At 38.8% G+C, this 20734-nt stretch overlaps 1 protein-coding gene across 1 annotated transcript in view; it reads left to right on the top strand.

Moving 5' to 3' along the window:
• The window catches only part of TRDN (triadin), an 862718-nt gene that overhangs the window by 615769 nt on the left and 226215 nt on the right, over positions 1-20734 (top strand). Inside the window, exons 40-43 of the mRNA XM_063919338.1 lie at positions 11833-11877; positions 14391-14435; positions 14516-14563; positions 17563-17607. Coding sequence (XP_063775408.1) covers positions 11833-11877; positions 14391-14435; positions 14516-14563; positions 17563-17607 — 183 coding nt within the window. The remainder of the gene's footprint in view (positions 1-11832; positions 11878-14390; positions 14436-14515; positions 14564-17562; positions 17608-20734) is intronic.

Genomic DNA, 20734 nt, shown 5'->3' with positions numbered 1-20734 from the left:
CTGTTTGCCCCTTCTCCCAACTATTCTCAGCACTTGCAGCTCACCCAGCTTAACCTTATGCTTCCAAATTGTCATGCTATGTCCCATACTATCTGTTTTTGTCACCCCTGGTCTGCTGCAGTATTTGGATGCTGAGGATCTATCTGCCCAGCATCATGACCTTGCAGTTCTGGAATGGGTGCACAATCCCATGTTGCACTGGCCCTGCCTCTCTTCCTCATTAATAGTTATCACTGACAGCGTGTGGGTCAGACGGCTCTTACCTTGCTGTGTCCATTGTGTCATCAGAATCAGAACCATCATAGCTGTGACCTCATGGTCCGTAGCTGCAGTGCGCAGTTACCATGTGGGCTGCTTACCTGCATTACCTATTGTTACTCACTTCATACTGGGCACAGCAGTGGACTTGTTTTTTTGGACTTTGACTATACCTCTGGTAGGACTACTAACACTACCACAGTAAATCATAAAACTTGGATTTAAGTTTAGCTGTTTTTATATTCTCCTTTTTGTTTTTTGTTTATTTGTTGTATATATCTATAAATAAATGTAGCCATTTTAAATACCTATAAACTGTGCTATGGAGATACAGTATCATTTTTAATTTCATAAATTACAGAAGAGCTTCAAATTAACATTTAGAAGTCTAGAGCCCTTTTGACTGATACTGGCCATTCCTGGTTTTGCATAAGAGGAATTGGATCCCATTGATACAGAAAAAAACACACTACTATAACTAGTATGCAGATTACTTTAATTGACTGATATCCACATATGCTGAAATTGGCTGCACCATCAGGTGCTTGTGCTATATTTATTATTTAGACACACACACACACACACACACACACACTATATATACAGTACACTGTATATATAATGTAAATACCTGCTTGCAGATGACATCTCACTCTGGTCTGCTTAGTCAGATGGTCATCACAGATTCATTGTGACTCAACACTTGAAACGCTCCATGGCTGCCTGACACTAGCTGAAACCACTAGCTCCATCTATCATCTGGCAGCTATTCAGCTATGGATGCTATGCCCACTGGATCCCACAGTCCTTTATCTTTTCCACCATCCCAGACCAATCACACCAATGTAGTGCAGCTGTGTGTAGAACCCATCCTGGAGGTAACAAAAGGATCCTAAACCCTGTCTGCCCCTTTTCTTAGGACATAAGTTGTTTGGAAATGATTTCCATATCCTCTGACGCACAGACCTGTCAAGTGTTCTTGATTGCCTTTTGTTTTGTTCAGTCATTGGTGGGAGGTGACTTTTGCTACTTAATGTTGGCAGTGGCATGTTATCCATAAGACTGACTAGGCTCCATTAGGCTGAAGCTTAGTTGCCCCACAGGGTCTAGGGACCATCAATATTTTTTGCTGAAGCTCTGTTATATGCACCATAGGGCTCCAATAGTTAAAGGCACTTTGGACTCTGCATCATAGAAAGGCACACTCGTCAGTTGAGGTTTGTTTTCAGACAATAAGGGAATGACAGTGGACCAATATTGCACTAGTGCTAAATAGAAAAGGGAAACCGACTGCGCTATGAAAAAACAGGTCAGCAGACTTTACAGTATTTCACCTTGGCATTAGTGTCTATGTGATTACTGAAAGTGTAAATGATAACATAAGCTCTGCTTCTCAAATGTCAGCTGTAGTGGGCCCAAAATACCTGAAAGCCCAAAGGCCTGGCCATGGGTAAATACAGCCCTGCGTGTTGGCACCTCCCTCACTTGACATTTGATTTTACTATGTTGACAGCTGCATTTCCACACAGGGTCTTACTCCTCAATGAGCCCTCTCATTTTGTGTTGGCACAGCTACTTATGTGGCTGTGGAAGGTGTATATCTTCAACACTTCAGGCAATAGGCCTATGAGTTTCTGACTGCTGAGAGAGCTATATCCAGTTTTTCTGGGCACCTGCAGCACGCAAGTTTTGAGACCTGAGGCTGTTCTACTCATTGCTCGGTAGCACAAGCTCCTAACAGGGGTCTGAAAAATTCCTTTTCCCAACAAGTGGGAAAAAGAGTTGAGGCGCTGATATGAAAATATAGTGAACAAACAAACCATATAACAGTATATAATTAATGATTTATTAAAGCTATAAAAATGTTTATGTATATAGAGTACCGGCCGGTATATATATTCAAATTAATACAATCCTTAAAACAGAAAAATTTAAAACAAGTGCATTCCTGTATCTAAATGGCTACATTCCAAAATAACCATTACAGTAAACATGTATCAAGATGCTCATAAAAAATATATATATATATATGTGTTTAAAGTCACACTTCCCATCCGCTGGTTGCAGTTCCTTTATATGCGGACGTATCTGGAAGTCCGTAAGGTGATCTTTAGTACAAGATTGATATGTATGATACTCAGGGTGGACTGTTAATTTACTCAGTGACTTGCACTGTGGAGCAGTCTTTTAGTTGTTGTAACCCAGACTGGGCACACTATAAGCAGTCTTTATATCACTGTATGGCAAGAGGGGCACACTAATCTTTCGTGCAGGTGCTTGTTAGCTGAGTGATGGGGGAGCTGGACGGCAAGGATTTTTATTATTGCAAAAGGTGTATGATCACATGCTCACCTCATCCTCCACATTGGAACCAAAAGGCCGCTTCCAAATTGGGCTGTCAGCGTTATTGCAAACGCTCGTCTTTCCCACCTCTGTGACACAAGCTTCTCCCTCTGCGTCGTGGCGCTAGGCGCTGGGCTGCACCCGGGCTGACCGGCAGTTTTTACTTCTCGTGCCGCCCGCCTCCGCACCAGGTTACCACCGCTGCTGGGACACTCGTCTCGCCTGCAGCTGTCTCCTCGTCAGTAACCTTATTGCCTGCAGTGTCAGGCTCCACGCTGCCGTTTGGCAGTAGTTGTTCTCCAACTCGCTCCTCCTCATGTATCATCAATTATAGAGCAAATGACCAGTAAATGGAAATACCAGCTTGGGGTACACTCATCAGAATGTTTACGCGTTTCTCTGCCTTTGATACAATCGGCAGCTTCTTCAGATCAGAGTGAGACTGTCTGTATAGCAGTGTGTATTTAAACCAATCATGATTAGATACACCTGTATGGAGTTTAGATTTAACCACTCCTATTTTAACTCTTTCCAGTTTGTCATTGCCAATACAGACTGCCTCACATTAAAATATATATACACATTAAAACAACAAAGAAATATATGTATATATTATTAGTTTGCTTATATTAATGGCTTAGTTGAGATATGTGTCCACAGAAATATTCTACACATACATAGCAAATATTACAATGCATAATAAAAGGAGGAAACAAAAAGTGAGAGACAATAAGATTGTTGCAATATCACCTATCATTAGTATTACAACCATTTGCAATATAGGTGTATAGAATTAGTTAATTTAATAAGAACAAAAAGAGAGATATTTCTATTGCTCCACTTGCAGCAACATCTAGGCATAATTGTTTTAAAATTATACATAATAAGTGTATGGTACATACATGTGAAGGCTCTTCAATTATTATTAATATCAATGATAGAGCTAGGACAGGTATTAGATGTTATTCAACTCTACTGTGTCATTAAGTCCATGGGGAACTAACGTTTCCAGTCTATATATCCAGAAAGCTTCTCTTCTGCAGAGCAAATTAAATCTATCACCTCCCCGTTTTGTGCATTTAACAGATTCAATTGCCCTAACATTAATACTACTGAAAGTATCGGATTTCATACATTGTGAGATGTGGCTTGAAAGGGGGTGTGTCTTGACTCCCTTGTTTATATTTCGCCAGTGTTCCATAAATCTAGTGTGTAACATGCGAGTGGTTCTTCCCACGTATTGCTTACCACACCCGCATTGAATTACATAAATGACATATGAAGATCTACAATTCATGAAATTTTTTATAGTAAATATTTTTCCATTATTATTTGAAATAAATTCTGTGGTTTTTCTCAGGGCATGTTTACAGGTGGTACAGGTGGGTTTTCCGCATGCATGAAACCCCTTGGGGCGTTCTGGCATCCATGTTTTATTATTAATCCGTTCTTGATGACACCACTAATTTTTTGAATTTAGTGAATAATGGGGCAGATGTATTAACCTGGAGAAGGCATAAGGAAGTGATAAACCAGTGATTTGTGCAAGGTGATACATGCACCAGCCAATCAGATCCTAACTGTTAATTTACATATTGGAGCTGATTGGCTGGTGCCTTTATCACCTTGCACATATCACTGGTTTATCACTTCCTTATGCCTTCTCCAGATTAATACATCTGCCCCACTGTTCCTTGGAAACAAAATTACCTATTGATGACGTGTGACGTTGAAGCCCTATATTCTAATATTTCTCATACATTGGGAACAAAAGCAGTAGAACACTATCTTCTACAAGATCCTAATATGTCATCACAGTTACGGAATTTTATTTTACAATCTATACAATTTATTTTAGGTCACAATTGCTTCACATTTAACTCACAGTATTTTTTACAGACACGTGGTGCTGCGATGGGGGCGGGGTTTGCTCCGAGTCTAGCAAATCTATTTATGGGAAGATTTGAAGAACATCATATATGGGGGGGGACATACGGAGCGAACCTCGCCCTATATGGCAGATTTATAGATGATTTGTTTTTTATTTGGGATGGGGATTTACTGTCTGCACAACAATTTGCGTCTAATTTAAATAATAATGAGTTTGGTTTACACTTTACGTTTAATATACACGAAACCTCTATTAATTTTTTGGACATTTCACTACACGTGACCGAAGGTAAATTAATCACACAAACATATATTAAGCCGGTTGATCAAAATCGCTACTTAAATTTTACAAGCTCTCACAAAACATCATGGAAGACAAATATCCCCAAGGGGCAATTTATAAGGCTGAAAAGAAATTGCGGAACAGATAGTAGTTTTAAGGAACAGGCGGCCAAACTATACCAATCATTCCTAGAACAGGGATATCCGGATAAAATACTACAGAATGCTCTAATAGAGGTCAATCAAATAGACCGAGTAAAACTTCTGCAGACTTCTAAAAAACCGAACAGCATAGGTAATACAGATAGGACTGCTCTGTTTACTACGCAATACAACAACTGTGCATTTAAAATTAGGTCTATTATAAAAAAGAATTCAGCTCTACTTAAACTAGACAATATACTACGTGAAAATGTGGACTTGGAAGGTACAGTAATTTTTAGAAGATCTACCAATCTTCAATCTCTATTAGTTAAGAGTCACTTTCAACAAGAACGGATTAATAATAAAACATGGATGCCAGAACGCCCCAAGGGGTTTCATGCATGCGGAAAACCCACCTGTACCACCTGTAAACATGCCCTGAGAAAAACCACAGAATTTATTTCAAATAATAATGGAAAAATATTTACTATAAAAAATTTCATGAATTGTAGATCTTCATATGTCATTTATGTAATTCAATGCGGGTGTGGTAAGCAATACGTGGGAAGAACCACTCGCATGTTACACACTAGATTTATGGAACACTGGCGAAATATAAACAAGGGAGTCAAGACACCCCCCCTTTCAAGCCACATCTCACAATGTATGAAATCCGATACTTTCAGTAGTATTAATGTTAGGGCAATTGAATCTGTTAAATGCACAAAACGGGGAGGTAATAGATTTAATTTGCTCTGCAGAAGAGAAGCTTTCTGGATATATAGACTGGAAACGTTAGTTCCCCATGGACTTAATGACACAGTAGAGTTGAATAACATCTAATACCTGTCCTAGCTCTATCATTGATATTAGTAATAATTGAAGAGCCTTCACATGTATGTACCATACACTTATTATGTATAATTTTAAAACAATTATGCCTAGATGTTGCTGCAAGTGGAGCAATAGAAACATCTCTCTTTTTGTTCTTATTAAATTAACTAATTCTATACACCTATATTGCAAATGGTTGTAATACTAATGATAGGTGATATTGCAACAATCTTATTGTCTCTCACTTTTTGTTTCCTCCTTTTATTATGCATTGTAATATTTGCTATGTATGTGTAGAATATTTCTGTGGACACATATCTCAACTAAGCCATTAATATAAGCAAACTAATAATATATACATATATTTCTTTGTTGTTTTAATGTGTATATATATTTTAATGTGAGGCAGTCTGTATTGGCAATGACAAACTGGAAAGAGTTAAAATAGGAGTGGTTAAATCTAAACTCCATACAGGTGTATCTAATCATGATTGGTTTAAATACACACTGCTATACAGACAGTCTCATTCTGTTCTGAAGAAGCTGCCGATTGTATCAAAGGCAGAGAAACGCGTAAACATTCTGATGAGTGTACCCCAAGCCGGTATTTCCATTTACTGGTCATTTGCTCTATAATTGATGATACATGAGGAGGAGCGAGTTGGAGAACAACTACTGCCAAACGGCAGCGTGGAGCCTGACACTGCAGGCAATAAGGTTACTGACGAGTAGACAGCTGCAGGCGAGACGAGTGTCCCAGCAGCGGTGGTAACCTGGTGCGGAGGCGGGCGGCACGAGAAGTAAAAACTGCCGGTCAGCCCGGGTGCAGCCCAGCGCCTAGCGCCACGACGCAGAGGGAGAAGCTTGTGTCACAGAGGTGGGAAAGACGAGCGTTTGCAATAACGCTGACAGCCCAATTTGGAAGCGGCCTTTTTGTTCCAATGTGGAGGATGAGGTGAGCATGTGATCATACACCTTTTGCAATAATAAAAATCCTTGCCGTCCAGCTCCCCCATCACTCAGCTAACAAGCACCTGCACGAAAGATTAGTGTGCCCCTCTTGCCATACAGTGATATAAAGACTGCTTATAGTGTGCCCAGTCTGGGTTACAACAACTAAAAGACTGCTCCACAGTGCAAGTCACTGAGTAAATTAACAGTCCACCCTGAGTATCATACATATCAATCTTGTACTAAAGATCACCTTACGGACTTCCAGATACGTCCGCATATAAAGGAACTGCAACCAGCGGATGGGAAGTGTGACTTTAAACACATATATATATATATATATATATATATATTTTATGAGCATCTTGATACATGTTTACTATAAAGGTTATTTTGGAATGTAGCCATTTAGATACAGGAATGCACTTGTTTTAAATTTTTCTGTTTTAAGGATGGTATTAATTTGAATATATATACCGGCCGGTACTCTATATACATAAACATTTTTATAGCTTTAATAAATCATTAATTATATACTGTTATATGGTTTGTTTGTTCACTATATTTTCATATCAGCGCCTCAACTCTTTTTCCCACTTGTTGGGAAAAGGAATTTTTCAGATTCTTTTTGCTTTTTAGTGGGACGAGCACACCCACTTTTAGAGGCTGCAGATATTAAAATATTATCAGCTTGCGCTGGGTTACTTTTCTTCAAAACGTTTTCCTAACAGGGGTACTGAGGGATTTTATAACTTGTTTTTTTGCCCTGGATGGGATCATAACTAAAATAATATTTGAGGTACCCGACAGGTTTTTAGGAGTTTTTCACCTCAGATCAGGTCCCTTGCTCCCTTTTCCTTCCTCTTTTATTTCCCCTTGTCCTCTCTTTGATGATCCCTTAGTCTTTGGGTTGGGGTTGCCTTTGGTTCTTTTGTGTTGACTGACTGGAGCCCTGGAGTTCTTGTTATTCACTTAGTAATCTTTGAGGTAGTAGGCCTTTTTTCAGCCTTACATGGTGCCATCATCCAAGACTTTGGTCGATTGTTGGGTGTGTGGCTCTTGGTTTGAGTTGTTTGGTCTAACATAGTTCCTCATGGATTTTGGTGCTGCAGTAATGTGGGTGTCTTGATTGATTGATATGACATGAAGTAAACTGTGACAGTGCTCGTTTTTTGCTCCCTCCAGTAGTCTTTATTGTTCACCATGATCGATTTTGCTTCTGTTACATCCACCTTTACCCCCCAGACGGAATTTGTTTGATTGAGTATGTTTTCTTTGTTTTTTTTCTGAAGGATATTTTTGTCTGTTTAGCAGGATTTTGTTATGCTTTATTTGGTGGCATTTGCTTCCACATAGAGGGCATCCTGCCATGGTAGATTGGGTCTGGCAGATCACAAACATTCTATTGGCATAGCAGGTGCACTTTGTCCCACAGTGACTTTTTGGCTGATAGTTTCTTTTCCAGAGGCTGTACACTCTATCTTCCTGGATGGGTCTCACTTATGACATGGAAGAGAAGTGGGACCATCTGAGCTATGCAATCAGGGGTTAGCCAACTGACCCCCGTTTTCATACCATTGATGCTGGCAGGGTCTTACTTGTTTATAATGATTGTTTAATAGGATCTGCTGTCCTCTACATTCCATGACACCATTTTGATCTTTAATGTAATTTGTTATTAATAAATGATGACCGCATTTTGTGGTACTAATTAAATTTTACAGTTGTCTCTAACCTATCTACTTGCGATCTTGACATTTCAACTTTCCATTATCAAGAGAATGTCAAAAGATTGTAAGCCAAGCCATAATATGCCCTTTCCTTAGGCTTTTTAAATAGAGAAAGTTGCGTTTATACAGAAAACAATTAGAATGACTTTGATGGTAGAGATCATTGATATTTATTATGACTCTTATGGGCATATTTATTTATGAAAAATACCCCGATAATGCTGGAAAGTGGTAGCACATGGACAGAGTTTCTCACAAGCTCTGTGGCTGCATGTGATAATTGATACATCCATACAATGTAGTCAATTATCACAGTGCTGATTGGGTTGAATTTATCACATTCCGTCCGCATCCTCAGATACAGATAGTGATAAATTGCCCCCTTAATCATCTAAGTAGTGTGTGGCTTTGAGCAGTGTCTACCATAAAACATTAAACTTGAATGGGCCAGAGTAGAATATATCTACCTGTCTACAGTCCAGCCATAACAACCATAAAAAAACAAATAAACTTTAACTGTAAAAAGACAGTCACACAAAATCAGAAACAAAATAAAAATGTAGGCACATCTGTCTATGGTTGACAAAATTAGTAACTACTCTTTTCAACATGTGTTGCTTTCTCACTGGTTGTATTATTTTTTTTAAAGTGACCAACTTTCATGCTACCAGTGTTGATATATAGTTTGCATTACATTCTATAGATTTATTTGTTATTTATACACTGTTACTGAAGTTTATAGTATAATAATGGCAATGTTGCATACTGAAAGTTTCCAGTAAATATAAACATTTATTTGAAAAGCCAACTCTACAATAAGCAAAAACACATAAAAATGTATGGTCATTTAGCTCAAGATAGTTTTGTACCTTATTTATCAAATGTAAAAATGTACAGATTTGCAATTATTGGAACTGTTTTTATTTTTTCTTCAGAGCTTGAAAAAGAAGAAGCAAAATTGATTCTACCAAAAGGTACAAATTCATCCTATATAATAAAAGTCTATTGCTGCTTCTCACCCCTATGCAGGGAGTTCAAATGTTTTGTGCGATGGCGGCCATTAGATGGCAGCAACGGAGCAGTTCAAGTGCCGCTCTGTTCAGCCATGCACAGCCACCATCGCTGACATTACTGTTATGTTGTTCCATCATTTTGATGGGCTGGTAACTAGTACTGAAATAAATGCTTTGATATGCATATTATTTTTAGTTATTGCCATCACTTTGCAGAACCTTAGGCTAGTTAATATTGCCAGATTTTGTAGTTTCTCTTACATATCATTAGTAAATTAGCTACAGGATTTAAAGCACATAATACAGTGAGTTGCAAACTTTCAATTACTGTATATATTACAGTCTTTAACCCAGGCTCCTATACAGGAGCGGTTCTAGGCACAGGCAAGCAGGGCAGGTACCCAGGGCGCTGTGGCCTGCAGGTACGGCCACAGTCATCCCGCAGGTGCCTACTGCCCAGCCGCACCCCACATCCCACTCCCCAGCTGTAGCAGGTGCCGTGGGCTGTGTGGGAGCCTGCTGCAGCCGGCACCGTTGTCAGATGCTAGAGGTCATAATTGACCTCTAGTGTCTTTGTGGCGCTATGGGAGAGACATCAAGACATCTCTCCCATAGAGAGGAGCGGGTGGCCAGCAGAGACAAAGCAGCAGTGGTATCAGCGGTTGGGAATCAGGAGCAGGGCTGGTGAGTATTTTTTTTGTAAGTGGTGCTACTAGGGGGCACAACTACTGGGGGCATAACTACTGGGGGCATGACTACTGAGGGAAAATCTACTGGGGAAAATCTACCGAGGGCACAACTTCCCTATAAAGCCACGCCCCTATGTTTTACTCTGTTTTACCTGTGTGTGGGAGGCGTGCCAAAGGAAACTTTCACCCTGGGCGCCACAAGTTCTAGAACTGGCCCTGCTCCTATACCTTCCAGTATTTCCAAAAGAATGTTAGTTTTACTGTAGACAATTCAATGAGTAAGACTAGGGGGTAAATTTACTAAGATGGGCATTCTATTTAAGATGTGATGTTGCCCATAGCAACCAATCAGCTTCTACTTCTCATTTATCTAACACCTTCTAGAAGATAATACGTGGAATCTGATTGGTTACTATGGGCAACATCCCATCTTAAATAGAACTCCCATCTTAGTAAATTTACTCCTAGGAATGCTTTGAATTTTATTTTGCGATTAGCAAAGGAAACTTTCACCCTGGGTGCCACAAGTTCTAGAACCGGCCCTGCTCCTATACCTTCCAGTATTTCCAAAAGAATGTTAGTTTTACTGTAGACAATTCAATGAGTAAGACTAGGGGGTAAATTTACTAAGATGGGTGTTCTATTTAAGATGGGATGTTGCCCATAGCAACCAATCAGCTTCTACTTCTCATTTATCTAACACCTTTTAGAAGATAATACGTGGAATCTGATTGGTTACTATGGGCAACATCCCATCTTAAATAGAACTCCCATCTTAGTAAATTTACTCCTAGGAATGCTTTGAATTTTATTTTGCGATTAGCAAAGGAAACTTTCACCCTGGGTGCCACAAGTTCTAGAACCGGCCCTGCTCCTATACCTTCCAGTATTTCCAAAAGAGTGTTAGTTTTACTGTAGACAATTCAATGAGTAAGACTAGGGGGTAAATTTACTAAGATGGGAGTTCTATTTAAGATGGGATGTTGCCCATAGCAACCAATCAGCTTCTACTTCTCATTTATCTAACACCTTCTAGAAGATAATACGTGGAATCTGATTGGTTGCTATGGGACACATCCCATCTTAAATAGAACTCCCATCTTAGTAAATTTACCTCTAGGAATGCTTTGAATTTTATTTTGCGATTAGCAATATAAGAAAAACATATTCTTGTTATATTGAAGCTATGTCATAGTTAATGCGTGATTGGGTTAGCACATTAGATAATTTGGTCATTTTGATCTATGCTAGTTTTCAGTACACACTAATGTTGCAATGCTACGTAGGGTTTATTCATCTAATAATTTTACTGGCTGCAAACAAAAAATATATATATTATTTACTTAAGGTTCACATGTGGTCTGCAAAAAAGTTCAAAGAGGATATTATTCCAGGTGGGCCCCCTCTACACTCAAAGATCATCACTGCTCTCCCATCTCAGCACAGCACCCTTCTCCCCTCACAGAACCCTTCTCCCAGGGTCCCATCACTCACATTACATGCTGACTTACTTAAGAGTTATAGACAGCTGTGGCCACCGCTACTATACCTGGCTCTTTGCTGTGTTGTGCAGCTGGACTTGGTGGCTGCAGCCTGCAGAAGGCAGAACCGTATGGTGTGACTCATGAGCTCCACAAAGGCCCATGGGATAATTGACTTTCCTATTCTGCTATATATAAATTATATATTTTTTTCTAGAGCCTGAAAAAGAAGAGGAGAAAATGACCTTGCCACTACCAACAGGTATTTGTTATTCATACCAATTTTGACTAGCATATCAGTTTATATTTGTGCTCTTCACAACACACACAAATATTTATTTGTTTTAGTGTTAACTTGGAGAGATAGTTAATGCCTTTTAAGATTTCTTCCTGGGTTGTTTTGTACCTGCTTTTTCCACTGTTTTTGTAATCAACCCTTTTGCATGTTATAACATCTTTTGTCTGGATATTGCAGTAGCAAATTATTTATACAGTATGCTGGGTCCAACTGCACTTTGTGTAGCACTCTGATGCCCAGAGCGATAAGGCAATATACTGTAACATATTCCATTCAAACTAAGTATGAACTTGGCAAAATATACCATCCATTTATGGTGAAGGGTTTGGAGACTATCCCAATGCAGTTTTGATATTTTCCTGCTGTTTATAATTATTTGAAATATGAGGCTGCAGTTACATTTTGTTATGCTACTGTACATGTTCTGAAAATGTCCAGTGATCATCTAGCATTGTGTAATATATTATGGCATTCCACCATAAAGTGCATAGTAACTAATATACACAGAGACGGGTTTTTGTATAATTTGTTGACATTCATCATCTTGATGTGAGAATGTCAACATGGCCATAATGTTGACATAGAGCATGTTGAAGTGATTGGAATGTCTACTTTGACCACATTGACATTCAGTTGTTGACACTGATGCAATGTTGACATGAATAGAATGTTGACAAAACTTTCCTGTCACACAAGGACACCTATAATTAGGCACATTCAAAGGTTGTAGTAAAGCTAGTAGTAAACTTGCATGCTAACAGAACTAGGTAAGTACTGAAGGGGTAAGTTCCTCCTTAAATTCCTATCTTTTGGCCTGCTGCATATGATTGGAAGAGGGTTTAGATCAGGCTTGGGCAACTTGTGGTCATGTGACTGGACAATGTAAAATAAGTAAAGTACAAATGCATTCAACCTAAGGAAACCATTTAGTTTATTGAATTTGCTCAGTAACTCAAAAAGATATTCTTATGTTAGTGCATGGTCTCATTTTATTTTAAAGTAAATCTATCTAGACTTTTAGTTGTATTTATGCTCTTTTCACTTACCAGCCTGCATAGCATACTTAGGAATAGATGGTTTTTGCTAACTGAGAATCAGAAAAATGGTGATAAATAAAACCAATGTTCCTAGGCATTCTTTGTTGATATTATTAAATCATATTTAAATTCTTAATCAACTAATAACAACATCACTTTTTATTTTGGCAAAGGAAAAAATGAATTTTAGAACTAATTTGTATTCTTGATTTTTTAGTAGATATAAATGAAAAATAATATATATACAAACCATCTCCACATAGAAACAGCAGTAATAAATACCAGTGGAATATACAATAGTTAAATGCAATGTCATGCCTCAGATTAATCCACATATTACTAGACAAATTGAATATGACAAACATTTGTGCCTTTTTGTACTTGAGCTCAGAAACCACTCAAAGAAAAAAAAGGTTTTTGGAGCATTACTATATGAATGGCATATTTGTTATTTAAAAGATGTATTCAATTTATAAAAAATACACTATATGTATAAAAAATAAGTGTAATTGCCATTTGCCATAGAAAATATAACACCAATACCAAATAATAATACAAATGGTGGCTTACAAAATAGTATAAACATTTAAGACTGAAAAATATGAATATATAAATCTTTTTATGAAAGTACTCTATGGTTGCTTTGGTGTTGATAGAAAGACATGTCAATAGTAACTAAAACCAATTTCTATCAATGTACCTAGATCAGATAACTACCGGGTAGTAAATAACTTAAAATAAGCTAACAGACCAATGCGCCTTTGCAGTGCACCAGCAAAAAGGGTGAGCGAGTCTTCTCAGGTAGCCCCCTTTTACATCACACCAAAGACATGTCAAGCATTCCTGGAAATGCTGGGCTGCTACTGGGGTTTCTGTCAGCACTGCCAACCCTCCTCAGTGACCAGCATTGCCCCCCCCCCCCATGCAGGGTGCGTGCCGGCCTTGCAATTATTTTCTTTTTACATAATTTAATGTTAATGGGCCTGTCAGTGACAGGACCCAGGCTCTCCACTATAATGTCACAGTGGAGCACCCGGCTCCCGGTCACTGCGGAGAAGCCTGCATGTTGGTGTCACCTCTTTGGAATGGTAACACCTGGGTGTGGTCCTCACCCCCGCACCATCCTAGTAACCACCTCTGTGAATACCAGTATGTTCTAGTCTCATAATTTTCATATGTAAATATTACCCTTAAATCCATGTAGCTGCTGAGCAGATGGTAATGGCAGTGCAAGGGGCAGAGTTACTCTTTCTTTTTGAGTATATATGGTATATATTTCATGAATCTTTTTGTATAACTTATATCCATACAGTATTATACTTATAGTCTAAATATATAGTATGTACCCTATATTCAAGCATAGATATTGGATTATTTGTTATGAAAGCTTTTGTTCAAGTTCTCATTCCTAATATTCTTTTACTGTATATTAAATTGCAGAAATTTTAAAGCAAAAATTAGAGCCTCCCATCACAGAAGCAAAAGGTAACTGCACCCATACACAAACACACAAATGCCCACTATTTTCTTTTTTGTATTCATAGTATTTAAAATTGTTCTTCTAGAACTGGAAAAGGAAGAGGAAAAGCTGACTGTGCAAATACCACCAACAGGTACTAAGGAAAAGCTAAATATTATTTACCATTGCTTTTACATCAGTTTATCCCAGTTGTTACAGGCAGGTAATTTGTTCCTATAGTCCTCACCTATGGAACCTATTTTGACGAAAGACACACAAAATTTTACACATTTTGTTTCAATCCAAGGCTTTTATCCAAAGCTCTGACAGGAACATGATAGACTTAAACTGGCCGTATGGTACATTATTCAACTTATTTCATCTAACTAATGAACTAAACAATTATCTGGCCATCTAAATGATCATGAAGTGTGACTCCATACACTATCCAACATTTTCATTTGACCAGACAGCTAAAGAACTTTTCTGTCCAACTGAATGATTTTTTGATGTTTCAGAAGTATTTGGACACTATCTGCCTACTTCTGTATGTATAAAAAAATAACAGAATAAAATAACTGTCTAAAGTAAAAAATATACCACATGCATGTTTTAAGCAACACTTGTATTTTCAGCATAGTGCTGGCTATGCCAAAATCTTGGCAACCCTACTTATTTCAGGTTAACCAGCAATGGGCATTGCCAGCTGGGGTTTGTAAAGACATGATGATGTTGCATTTTTAAAAATCTAACCTTCCCAGGGAAACCAACCCTAGTGCCAATTGGCCGCAAGTTGTTTGGAACCATGGTGGGAGGCCACCACAGGAATAGGCTGTCAGGCAGGCAGGCAGAGCCTCCATTGTCATACTACCTGTCAAATTCCTGAGGTTTTCTATAAAAATGATTAGAATAATACAAAGAAGATATTTATAACATAAGCATTTTTTTGTATATTGTAATCATTTTTATAATTAACACTCACCAGCTTTATGGAGATCTTGCAGAATGCATAATTGTTAGTAAACTGGATATAATATCCTTTTTTTGCATAAAATACCTGGCTCTGAATGCTCACCTAAGAAGCATATACTGTATTGTAAATGGGTATGGGTCGCTGGGTCAACTCAACTTAGGTCGACAGTCATTAGGTCAACCACTGACAGTCAACATGGGCATTAGGTTGACATGCACTAGGTCGACATGAGCATTAGGTCAACATATACTAGGTCAAAACTAAAGGTGAAAAGGTCGACATGAGTTTTTGGAGTTTTTTGGTGTTGTTTTCTTCGTAAAGTGATGGGGAACCTGAATTAGTGCACTGTGTCCCCTTGCATGGCTCGCTTTGCTCGCCATGCTTCCAATCATAGTCCACATGGATCATCAAGTATGGAAAAAGCCAAAAAAATGGAAAAAAATGAAAAACTCATGTTGACCCTTTGACCTGTTGACCTAGTAGATGTCGACATAATGAACATGTCGACCTGCTGACCATGTTGACCTTCATTGTGTCGGCCTAACAACCATATCCCTTGTAAATATATACTATATGGACAAAAGTATTTGGCCACACCTCTTAATTATTGAATCAGAACTGTTGCCCCAGGTGTATAATATCAAGCACCTAGCCATGGAGTCTCCATTTGCAAACATTGATGATACAAAATAGATTGTTCCTAAGAGCTCAATGACTTCAAGTGTGGTACTGTGATAGGATGCCACCTTTGCAATAAAACGGTTCGCAAAATTTCATCCCTGCTGGATATTCCACTGTCAACTGTTAATTATAATATTCAAATGTGGAAGCGTTTAGGAACAACAACAAATGAGCCATGAAGTGGAAGACTACATAAAATCACTGTTCAGTGTTAACGACTGCTAAGGCACAAAAGTTGCCAACTCTGATTCCATAGCTAAAGAGTTCTAAACTTCCACTGGCATTAGTGTAAACACAAAAACTGTGCAGTGGGAGCTTAGTGGAATGGGTTTCCATGACCAAGCAGCTGCATCCAAGCCTCACATCACCAAGTCCAATGGCACGCGTCGGATAGAGTGGTGTAAAGCACATTGACTCTGGACTGTGGAGCAGTGGAAATGTGTTCTGTGGAGGAATCACACTTCTCTGTTTGACAGTCAGATGAGCGAGCCTGGGTTTAGCGGATGCCGGGAGAACATTACCAGCCTGACTGCATTATGCCGACTGTGAAGTTTTGTGGAGGAAGGATAATGGTATAGGGCTGTATTTCAGGGTTTGGGCTAGGCTCCTTATATCCAGTGAACAGCAATCTTAAAGATTCAGCATGCCAAGACATTTTTAACAATGCTATGCTTCCAACTTTGTGGCAACAGTTTAGCGAAGGCCCTTTTCTATTCCAACATGACTGTGCCCCAGTGAGGACTATAAAGACATGGTTTGATGAGTTCAGTTTGGTGTGGAAGAAGTTGACTGACCTCAAACCCATCGAGCACCTTTGGGATGACCTGGAACGAAGATTGCGAGCCAGGCCTACTTGTCTAACATCAGTGCCTGACATCATAAATGCTCTACAGCATGAATGGGCACAAATTTCCACAGGAACACTCCAAAATCTTGTGCAAAAGGGGCACCAACTCCATATTAAAATATATGTATTTGAATAAAATTTTACTACAGTCCCTATTGGTGTAATGGTCAGGTGTCTGAATACTTTTGTCCATATAATCTATGTGCATTCCTTTGCATCTTACAATTATGACCCCAAAGTGTGTATTTTGGTTTGTTTTTTACAAGTTTTTTCATGCAAATAAAATCTTTGCACATACCTTAAGATACAGTACATGCATGTCAGAATAAGCTTTTACATTTACCGTGCTTGTATAGCACATTTTACATATAGATTTTAGATGCAAATGTGTTCAACTCTAATTAATGACAAAAGTTTAAAAATTGCTAAATGCTATACTGTCAAACCTAGAACATATTTCTATTCATATTGTCTAACAAGAGAATGTTATTGCTACAGTGATTTTGCACTGTAGCTCTGATTATTATTTAAATGGACTGGTGATTAAAACATTGTGATGCAGAAAACAACTACTGTATCTTTGGTAATTACATGATTATATGCAGGTTCACTATGTCCCCATCTTTAATTGTCTGTTTTATTAAAACTGCAGAAGCCCTGATACAAGAAGAAAAACTTCCAGTTGCTGAAACAAAAGGTAACTACAACATAATTTAAGTGTATATTTTGAATGGTTTAATGGTTTAATGGTTTTTAGAAATTTTTTAATAGATATCACAAAACATAGCATAATTAGAAACAATATCACTTAAGTATATAAGATGTAATATTTTAGTTAGATGACTAAATATTAGGTCACTTAGCATACTAGGTATGGAGTTACTGTACTTCATATTCATTGTGTACTTCCTAAGCGTGGAGAATGTGAAATATCACACCACACTAACCCAGAAGTCTCCACAGAGCTTCATAAACCTTATAGGCTTATTACAATACAGTCTACGTAATAATATATATTTTTTTTATAATGCCCCATTTAATGGACAAGTGGTCATAAAGGGGTAAACCTGTAAGTCCTCCATCAATACAGTATATACAATAACTAAGTTAAATCAATTTTATGGAACAGAATAAAACAGATTACATATGAGCACATAGTTTATTATATTCCAAAAGACAGGTTATTTTTGTAAAGCATATATAGCAGGCAGCATTTGACCCAGAGTACGCAGGACTTCATCAATGTACTGTAACCTCTAGATTACTATCTCCAAATCTGATCACCTTACAGCCTTTCTGTGTATAACATATAGCAGAGGTTGTTCAGAATGTGTCTTTCACTTCATTCCCCAGGCTTTATCTCCTATCTCTTATTAGCCACTATTAATAAAATATTTGTCAAGCTGTATCCATTCTCTTATTTTTAACTTATGAATTTATATTTTTGATGTCTAAAATTTGGGCCTGGAAGTAGACTATCACCCAAGGACACCAAAAGTAATAGTATTATTATGATTAATATTCTTTATTTATATGGCACCACAATGGTTCAGAGTAAATAAACAAATGAGCACACCAAGAGAACAGTGGCTTATAGTACAAAAAATTTCAGGACAAGGATACAGTATATAAATATTGTTATATTAGAGGTCATAATAATCAAATAATCAGCAGGGTGACAGAAACCAAGTATGGTGCTGTTGTAGGGAGTATGGAGTAGATTATAGTATAAGTAAGGGAAAGAAAAGAACATTAAGTAAGAAGGCCCTGTTTGTGAGAGCTGACATTCGATAAGGGAGTGACAGACAGAAATAGAGTATAGGGAACACATGGATCAGTTGGTTCAGATGAGTGCTGGATGGTGTTGATGAATTAGTGGGTCTTAAGAGCCCATTTGATGTGTTGTAGAGAGGCACAGAGTCTGATAAGGAGAGGAGACAGTTCCAATGGTAGGGAGCAGTACAAGCAAAATCTTGGAGGCAATAGTAGGAGGTAGTAATCAGTTGGCAGGAGAGCACAATTTATTTGTGGAGTGAAAAGGGGGAGCAGGAGTTTGAAGCAAGTTAAGGTCACAGATGTAAATGAGAGATAATTTGTTGAGGGCTTTGTGAGTGTAAGAAGTTTGAATTTGGTTCTGCAGAGGATAGGGAGCCAGTGTAGTGCTTGTGGAGTGAAAAGGCATATTTAGTACATTTGGAGAGAAAGATGAGTCAGGCAGCAGCTTGAAGAAATATTGGAGTGGAGAGAGGTGGGAGTTAGGGTGGCCAGATAAGAGAAGGTTACAGTAGTCCAATCTGGAGATGAACAGTGAGTGGATTAAGGATTTAGTAGCATCCTGTGTGAGAGGGTCTGATCCTGGGAATATTTCTGAGATTGAAATGGCAGGACTGCAAAAGGTACTGAATTTGTGGTTTGAAGGAGAGGGAGGAGTCAATAATAATTCCAAGGCAGCTCTCTTTAGGACATTTGCTGTTAATTTGCTAATTCAATTGTGGGAGGTAATGTGGGAGGGTGGGAAAATGTTTGATTCAGTTTTATTCATGTTAAATATAATAAAAGTGCTTGTACTTCCAGGAACAAAAAGCAGAGTGACATTGGAAGATATGAGTGATTAGTTAAGGGGAGAAGTCAAAGAGAATAGGTAGATCTGAGAGTCGTCTGCATACAGTTGATAAAGGAGGCCAAAAGAGCTGAGGAGCTCATTTAAAGAGGATGTATAGAGGGAGTGTAGGAGAGTTAAAAAAACAGGACCTTGGGATACACCTACCATCAATAGACATGTGTGTGTGTGGCGGGTGAATTCATGACAGGAAACAGAAAAAGAACACCAGAGAAGTAGGACAACAGCCGGGAGAGGGCAGTACCACACCAACAGAACAAAGGCAAGATGTGCAGGAGAAGAGGGTGGTCCACAGTTTCAAAAGCAGCAGAGAGGTTGATAAGAATGACCCAGACTGAAATGGGTCAAGTAGGGAGTGTGGAGAAAGAAAGGCAGTGACGCATTTGTAGCCAATATGCTTGAGGAGTTTGTAGCCAAATGGAGAGATGGGACAATAGCTGGAGAGAGTGTTATGATCAAGGGTTAGTTTATTTAAGAATGGGGAGAACAATTCTTGAATACAGAGGGGACAGTGCCCAAGAAAGGGAAAGATTAAAGAGATGGGCAAGATAGGAACAGGCAAGAGAAGAGATATAGTAGAGGAGACAGGGGTGGCATAGGGTAAAAAGGAGAGGGAAAAGGTGATGGAAAGAATGCAGGCCGTTATTTCATCTCTTCATACAGGGGAGAAAGAAGTAAGAGTTGGTAAAATGGATGGGGCTGGGTAGATTGGGAAAGCAAGAGGTAGGGTAGTATGTGATGTTAATTTTAGGGGTGGTCTTCAGGTTGCCGACTGTCGGGATCCCGGCTCACAGTATACCGGTGCCAGAATCCCGACAGCCAGCATACCAACAGATTTTCTCCCTCGTGGGGGTCCACGACCCCCCTGGAGGGAGAATAAATAGTGTGGCGCGCGTAGCACGCCACCGTGCCCGCAGCATGGTGAGCGCAGCGAGCCCGCAAGGGGCTCTTTTGCACTCGCCACACTGTCTGTATGCCGGCGGTTGGGCTCCTGGTGCTGGTATGCTGGTCGCTGGAAGCCTGACCGCCGGCATACCATACTATACCCTAATTTTAGATGTGATGTATTTTGCAAAGACAGCGGAAAGAGAAAGGGGGCAGAGGAGGGAGTTTAAAGTGGTGAAGAGATGATGAGGATTTGAGTCCTAGGAGTAAAGTTTATTGAAATATGATGTGTAGAGAAGGAGAGGGCAGCACTGTAGGT

This window comes from Pseudophryne corroboree, chromosome 4 (genome assembly GCF_028390025.1).
Source record: "Pseudophryne corroboree isolate aPseCor3 chromosome 4, aPseCor3.hap2, whole genome shotgun sequence".
Lineage (NCBI taxonomy): Eukaryota > Metazoa > Chordata > Amphibia > Anura > Myobatrachidae > Pseudophryne > Pseudophryne corroboree.
The sequence above is the reverse complement of the archived record's forward strand: the minus strand, read 5'-3'. Positions and strand labels throughout refer to the sequence as shown.